Source organism: Glycine max, chromosome 20, assembly GCF_000004515.6.
Source record: "Glycine max cultivar Williams 82 chromosome 20, Glycine_max_v4.0, whole genome shotgun sequence".
NCBI classification, from domain to species: Eukaryota; Viridiplantae; Streptophyta; class Magnoliopsida; order Fabales; family Fabaceae; genus Glycine; species Glycine max.
In genome coordinates this window covers 46170586-46179108 of record NC_038256.2, presented here as the reverse complement: position 1 = coordinate 46179108, position 8523 = coordinate 46170586, and the positions used below count along the sequence as shown (strand labels likewise).

General features: G+C 35.2%; 1 protein-coding gene across 1 annotated transcript; it reads left to right on the top strand.

Moving 5' to 3' along the window:
• The first annotated feature begins 2611 nt into the window (after positions 1-2611).
• Positions 2612-8447, top strand: LOC100816122 (zeta-carotene desaturase, chloroplastic/chromoplastic). Its single transcript, XM_003556436.5, has 14 exons — positions 2612-3136; positions 3335-3459; positions 3643-3777; positions 3923-3995; positions 4098-4171; positions 4355-4459; positions 4770-5014; positions 5097-5184; positions 5290-5332; positions 5418-5574; positions 5709-5837; positions 6293-6365; positions 6835-6999; positions 8145-8447. The coding sequence occupies exons 1-14, from the start codon at positions 3001-3003 to the stop codon at positions 8307-8309; spliced, it is 1713 nt and encodes a 570-aa protein (XP_003556484.1). The 5' UTR covers positions 2612-3000; the 3' UTR covers positions 8310-8447.
• Positions 8448-8523: the final 76 nt, after the last annotated feature.

The following is an 8523-nucleotide window of genomic DNA, read 5'->3' as shown; positions in this document are numbered from 1 at the left end:
TCTTCTCATGATTTCCATTTGTATATATTTTCCAAGATTTGGTTACTTTATCTCGAAATCCATAATCTTTTCTGCATTACTACATTGGTCTCTGATGATACTATTTCTTCTTTGGTAGGATTTGGACGAGCTGCCTCTTGAAGCTGAAACAGTTGAAAGGGAAAGGGGATACAGTTTGCCTGAAACTACTACTGGCTTATTGAAGGCTTTCAAATGAGGGTTCCCCAAGTGCTTGGGTGCTTATTTCTTAGCATTGGGATTTTCATTTTCTTTATGCCTTAATGATTTTCATTCCATTGTTTACTAGATCATTAAGCTGAGAACAGTCAGAAGAAGTGGCATTGTTGAAAGTTTGCAATTTCATGCTAATGGAGAAGCTGTTCGCTCATCTCTCTTTCTCAACCATAACATTGACCAAATTTGTGTTGTTTCTATGGAGTTGTAAAGGTTTCTCTCTAGAGGGTAATTGGGTTAAAGTATGAAACGCTTTAGGAACCTTTGTTTATATATTGCCCATGAGTTTACGCTATGCTCAGCAACATCAATGCCAGAAGAGGCATTTCCCTACATTGAAGCCTCACATCAAATTCTAAACACTAGTCATTTTCAAATTCAATACTTTAACCATATTTCCAATAATAATGATAATGTTCTTCCAATAAAATGAATCTAATCAATACATTGAAGCCTCACATCAAATTCTAAACACTAGTCATTTTCAAATTCAATACTTTAACCATATTTCCAATAATAATGATAATGTTCTTCCAATAAAATGAATCTAATCAATCAGGAAAAACAAAATGTTATTTTCTTTCACTGCACAAAAACAAACTACAACAATCCAATAAGAGATACAATCACACACTCCTAACTCATGTAAGTTCCCTTGCTTCACTTCAGGTCACAAGATACATATGGAGTATGTGTAAAAAAATCTCAAAACTGACAAATGCGCTTGCTTATCATGCATCCATTGCCCTGGATTAGAAGAAAATTCTGATAGAGGCAACCCTAAAGTTAATTACAACTCAAAGCAACTTCATGCATGAGGAAGGAATAAAGTATTCAATAAGCTTTCACTTGATAGCATATGATCTAGCTAGCTTGATTCATTGAAATTTAATGCAAGGGAAAAAGATCGAAGACCTTCTCATTTTCAATTTCTAAGGCGTACTCATAGCAAAACAAACATACACTGAAAACATAACATATACCAGGCTAAACTCAAATGCATCTACATATGATTTGAATGAACACTTTGCTCTGTGTGCATATTGATATTTGTTTCTCTACAACAGATCCAATCAAAGTGCATGATGCCCAATGGATCAGGACAAATAGCCTGAAGAAATATATAGGTTGTGCTCTATTGTAGAGGTTCAGGAAAAAAAACATTATACCTCGCCTAGAATTGATGCCGGCTTGGATTTAGATCGTCATGGCCACTCCCCATATTATTGTTGGTGCACCCAACACTTAAGGTGAAATGACGAAAATATCCTTGATCCGTAAGTCATTTAAATTGATCCGTAAAAGACTTACAGATCAACTTGATCCGTAGAAGCCTTACGGATCAACTTGATCCATAAGCTTTTTACGGATCAAGTTGATCCGTAAGACTTTTATGGATCAAGTTGATCCGTATTGTTTCGTAAAAGACTTACGGATCAAGTTGATCCGTATTAACCTTACGGATCAACTTGATCCGTATAATTTATGGATCACCCTCACACATACTCATCAAAAATGTGAAAAAAGCGTAGAGACAGTTTTGATATTTAAAAAAAAATGCTGGGTGCACTTAGCAACACCCTCTCTTTTTTTGGTCAACATGTATCAATCAACATTTGGGCCTCAAGCCTCAGCAGGACAGTGATTATGTCGGGCCTTTAAATAGCCTATCTCTTCTTGAAACTAAGGCTTAAATGGTTTGGATATTCCACTCCTTTCTTTCTTTTTTCCCACGATCACCTTCAACTTATTTCGTTTTTTTTTCTCTTATACTAGTTCCTGCAAAATATGATTTTTAACTTTATAAGCTAAATTTAGCTTATAAAAATAATTATTTTATTTTTCCGTAAACATACCCATAGATATAGATGTATAGTTTTTTTTACTGAAAAAGTAACACGGTCCAAACATAAAAAATTAATAAAATAAAAATTTGTTTTTGTTGTGTATCTATTTTACATATGTAACAAAAGCTTATATTCCTTAGATAAAATATATAATGTAAACTTGTTTTTGTCAATGACATTGCTTAGAAAATTGTGAGTCTACACTCCTAGATAGAATATAGAGTTGTAAGTTTACATTAAAAAAAAAAGAAGTTGGAGTGTAAACTTAGAGATTGGGAGGAAGTTTTGACATCAACTATAATTCCTATCTTGCGCTTTTCCAAGAAATTAGGATCAAAACTTATGTACTGCATGAATTTTGAAAAAAAATATAACAAATTGAATAATTAAATAAAATAAATAAAAAATAAAAAAGATTGTGGAACCGACACGTGACCATGACTAAACAGTTATAATAATTAATAATACTATTAACTAGTTAACTAGAAATGGATAAAAAGAATCCGAAGGCCACCAATAGCTGACACGTAAGCGAAATTAAGGAGTTAAAATAGAAAGTTTGATAAGAGTGAAAGTGAGTCTCTGAACCGTGTAGGAAGGAGGTGCATTGGTCCATTATCCGTTGTTAATGGAAATGGAAGTGGAAGTAGCACTTCCATTTTCCAATTTCCAATTTCCAGTGGAGTAGAACACATTCATTCAATTGCAATTTTTTATAATTTCATATATCCTCCAATATTGCTGGTGGTTAGCACTCACAAGAGACAGGCTCAACTACCAGACAAATTTTCCATTCCCGGCATCTCCTCCAAACCTACGTACCCCAGATACCCTAAATTCGATTCATACACATAACACAACACAACCTCGTTCCTTTGCTGACCAACTCGGTTGTTGTTTTTTTCTTTCACTTTCACCTATGGTTATGGCTTCTTTGATTCAGTTTTCCCCAACTCCCCTCTCCTCTGTTCCCATCACTACCCGTTTCACCCGGACCCACAAGTCTCGCCTTCGTTGCTCCTTAGATGCTAATGTTTCCGACATGAGCGTTAACGGTTTGTAATTTCAATTTCTCATCAATTGTCGATGTTACACTTATATTAGCAGTATCTTTTTTTCCCCTTCTCTTTATCTATTATTTTTTTTTCATTTTTGGGAGTGTTGGAATAATTTGGAAATTAAAGGCATAGTTAGTTTGGGGAGTGTCACAACGTTTAGATAATAATTCTTAAACTGTAAGTTTGACATGGCAGCGCCAAAAGGGTTGTTTCCTCCGGAACCAGAACATTATCGAGGACCGAAGCTGAAAGTGGCAATTATTGGAGCTGGACTTGCAGGCATGTCAACTGCAGTGGAACTCTTGGATCAAGGACACGAGGTTTAGCTCCTTCTTTCTCTGTTTGTATTAATGAGCTACTGATATCTTAATAATTTTGAAATCGGATGTTGTGGTAATATATAGTAAAGTTACTTTTGAATTCCTTGATCCTTAGTTAGTCTGTTTTGTTATTCAGGTGTTGATTGCATCAGGATGTTATGACTAATGTATTCTATCATTCAGGTGGATATATATGAGTCAAGGCCTTTTATTGGTGGCAAAGTTGGTTCTTTTGTTGACAAAGGTGGGAATCACATTGAAATGGGATTGCATGTTTTCTTTGGTTGCTACAACAATCTTTTCCGATTGATGAAGAAGGTAAGCTGTTTTTACTTCATCTCTAAAACCTGTTTTCTTCTTCCCTCTTTTTTGGCCATGAAACCTGTACTATTGACTTTATTTTTCGTGTACATTGTATCTGTCCATTTAATAACTTCTACTTCTTCAATGCTTGGATGACTAGGTGGGTGCGGATAACAATCTACTTGTAAAGGATCACACTCACACTTTTGTTAACAAAGGGGGTCAAATTGGAGGTATGTTTTATGCCGCAATACCTTTGCTTCATTTTTTGTTCATTTTTTTCTTCTCATTCCATGAGAGCAGTGCATCGCTCATAACTTAGTTTTCCTGTGCAGAACTAGATTTTCGCTTCCCAATTGGGGCACCAATACACGGGATAAGGGCGTTTTTGTCCACAAATCAGCTTAATGTAATCATATTGTATATTCTGTTATCATGTTTGTTTAGATTACATTACTTGGTCATCATTCATCAGTATTATGCAGAACTAGAAAGTAATATATTTGAATGCCCAACATAAGTATATTTGTTAATTTGGTTTTCCTCAGCAGGATGGTCATTGCACCTAACTTTACATATTGTTTATGAACAGACTTATGATAAGGCTAGAAATGCTGTGGCTCTTGCACTCAGTCCAGTTGTCAAAGCTCTTGTTGATCCAGATGGTGCACTGAGGGACATAAGGAATTTGGATAGTGTAAGAGGATTTGTTATTTTCTTGTTATTTTTTGGTCTATTTCCAAATGATGCTTCCTGATTATCTGTGCCCTCAGTTTCCACGTGTTCTTACACATGCTCATGCCCATCCACACAGCATATACATAAATGCTCACACACACAATAGGAGTAACTGTGAAGGTTCTTTGTATACCAAACAGAGTAAAAATACCATTACTTGCTGCCCTAGAATCTATATTTACTCTTTCACTTTGTATTGCTTGTGTTTGTCAATCTTCTTTCTTTATGTCCAATGTTGTTCTTTTAACCATTATGTGAATTTGTTACAGATTAGCTTTTCAGACTGGTTTTTATCCAAAGGTGGCACACGCATGAGTATTACAAAAATGTGGGATCCAGTTGCCTATGCCCTTGGGTTTATTGACTGTGATAATATCAGTGCCCGCTGCATGCTCACCATATTTGCATTGTTTGCCACAAAGACCGAGGCTTCCCTTTTGCGAATGCTGAAGGGTTCACCAGATGTTTATCTGAGTGGCCCCATCCGAAAGTACATCACAGACAGAGGGGGCAGGTATAATTTTAGATACAAAAATATTGCCACCATCAGCATCCAAATTTCTTCCTATTTAGATTCTCATTCATTGCTGGAACAGGTTCCATCTTAGGTGGGGATGTAGAGAAGTACTTCATGACAAATCTGCTGATGGGAGTATTTATGTTACAGGACTTTCCATGTCAAAGGTGATATCTGTGTTCTTGTTTGAAATCTTAACATGCTTGGTTAGAATCTAATTGACATTCTCAAAATCTTTATTGTCAATACCTTATTAATTTTTATTTTCTCAGGCTACTGCCAAGAAAATTGTGAAAGCTGATGCTTATGTAGCTGGTTAGTAGCTTACTCTTGGATTTTGTAATTTTCCTTTATTGTGCCAACAATCTTCAATGCCTTAACATCATTTACATGATGCCAGCTTGTGATGTCCCTGGAATTAAGAGATTACTTCCATCAAAGTGGAGGGAACAGGAGTTTTTCAATAACATATATGAACTAGTTGGAGTTCCTGTAGTCACAGTGCAACTTAGATACAATGGTTGGGTTACAGAGTTGCAGGATCTAGAAAAGTCAAGGTAAGTCTCTGAATTTTAGGTCCATGTAGAAACTATAAAGTGATGTACTTTTGCTTTGACAGTAAAGATTGATCGATTTTCCTTTGATCATTATTGTTCAACTTCTTCATGCACCCTTACTATCTGAATGACAGGCGACTGGGGAAAGCTGTTGGGTTGGATAACCTTCTCTATACACCCGATGCAGATTTTTCTTGCTTTGCAGACCTTGCACTTTCATCTCCAGAAGATTATTACATTGAGGGACAAGGATCATTGCTCCAGTAAGTGTTTGCAATCTCACACTTCTAAATTTTCACTTCCATTCATGAGTTGTTTACTTGAAAATAATTTATAAGAAAGATTTAAGTGTTTTGCTTGAGTGTTCTGCACTTGGCATAATGATAAATATATACATGGAAAAATAAACACAACTTAAATTTGCAAGAGTAGTGAAGAATTGGACTATTTTTAAGATCTTAATATTCCCAATGCTTCATAACTACTGTCATCATCTCCGACAGTTTATGCTTAAAAACATGCATGGCCAAGTATGTTATGCAATGGATGAAATTGCATCATCAATTCAACGTGCAGCTTGTATCTGAGATTGGTAAATGCACAAGCTTTAACCAAGCCTAGCGAGTAACTTTTCATGGTATTAAAATTTTGTAACCATCGTGCATATAATGTGTGATTTAGTATTGACCTTCTAAGAATATAATGTTATATTTGTCAGATGTGTTCTGACGCCAGGAGATCCATACATGCCCTTACCAAATGACGAAATTATTGCAAGGGTAGCAAAACAGGTTGGTTAACGAATTCCATTTATCTTATTCTGTTTTTGATATTTTTACCATTGATTTAGTAGTGACATGAAACGTTTGCTTCCAAAGTAGGATGCTTATGCACACCCTTAGTAGCTAGAGTGTGTTTACCGTGTGTTGAGTTATTTTAATATTTCAGCATTCAACGTCATATGATGTTAATGGTGAATGCAAGATAAATATTTTTAATGAAATACCAATATGGGATCAGTTTATGGATCACTAGAGACAGTTACTGGTTGGATTGGTACTTGTTCATTTGGTGCATGTTTGTTCATGCTGCTAATTTGATGGCTGACTGGATTGTTCTGATATCATCAGCATAGCATTTTGTATAATTTCCATCACAAATCAAATCACAGGTTCCATTTTGTAGTCTATTTGGGTTTTTTTAATCAATGGTAGATATTCAGTTCTCTTGTCATTACATTGATTTTCAAAATTTTATTAGGTTTTAGCGCTGTTCCCATCATCTCAAGGTTTGGAAGTCACTTGGTCTTCTGTTGTTAAAATTGGTCAATCTTTGTACCGTGAGGGACCTGGTAAAGATCCATATAGACCTGATCAAAAGACGCCAGTGAAGAATTTCTTTCTTGCTGGATCTTACACAAAGCAGGTAGCACCTTGTTGACTATGCTTCTCCTATGCATATAATATATTGCCCTTAAAATTGCATGTTATCTAGATGCTTTGTAGCTGCGGTGTATGAGATCCTACAGGAGTCAGTTAACCTTTAACTTCTTATATTGGTTCCTGCCCCCTGGGCTTATAGGGTGAGCTATGAAAAATTTTTAGAAAGTGAAGAAGCTTTTATGACACTGACAATAAATTCTTGCTTGCTGCTATATTTGATTGAATGGATTACTTGTCTACTGTACTATGAAAAATTGTGTATTTGTGTTTTTTCTTGTCACTTATTTTAGTATCTGGATTCAGTATTAAAAAAATATACTGACATGCCTTCTCTAAAAAAAAAATATGTACTGGCATGCCATAAAATATTACTTGGCTGTTGTTACTTATATTTTACTTTCACTGTTCAGGATGGGGTCTATTGCCACTCTAATGAATTTATTGTCACTCTTATTCAAAAAAATTCTATAATTTTTTTCTTTTCAAAATTCATAATTTGATAAACAAAGAAAAAGGAAATTTCAGATAAAAATTATTTGAATTGGAGTGGGAATAGACATTTGGAAAGTGGAAACGGCAATAGACACTCGCTACTTTCACTCATAATTCCCAGCGTAGTAAATGGTTTGTGGAAAAAGGATACAACGATAAATATAGTGTACATGGTTTTTCAATAGAGATTAGTATGTGCTTTTTCTAGTTTTTTTAATCGGTCAATATTAGTTGTTAGTTTTTGTTAGAATGTTAGTAGGAGGATTTGAACCCACATTCTTGCTCCCCTCCCTCCTCCCTTCAACCCTTAAGCCTCCCTTCCTAACCACTAAGCAACCTTGTAACTTCTGGATGTGCTTTTACTATGCTTGCCCACATCTATGGGATATAACTTGCTCAAACTCAAATTTACCGAACTAATTTGACCTTTCCAAGTTCAACCTTTTTTTTTTATCTATTAACTTTTTTTTTTTTTTTACTTTTTGAGTCCATGCCAATATTTATAATGAGCTCTTACAATTTTGCGGTGTTTGTCCAGCAATTGCTGTATGTTGTTTTCTCCAGTTTTACTGCAGTAGTGAAATTTAAGTTGCATTGGTGTTGCTCACTTTTATTATTATTGTTATTTTTGTTCAGGACTACATAGACAGCATGGAAGGTGCAACCTTGTCTGGCAGACAAGCTTCGGCCTATATCTGTGATGCAGGGGAAGGATTAGTGGCATTGCGGAAGAAGCTCGATGATGAGTTTAAAGACGACTTAACAATATCAAATACTAAAGATGAATTGAGCCTAGTATGATAAATTTCCACGAGGTGGTCACGTTGACATGAAGCTAGCTCGTTCTTTTTCCATGCAACATTTTACAATGTATATTCAATCCAAAAATAATTTCAGAACTGATTGTTTCGAAGCAAGTAGTGTTGTTTATAGTTGTAATATCCGGTGTCTATAAATTGTGATTCCTATCCAGCCATTGACATTCTTTACGCTGCAATTTTTTCTTTTCAACCGA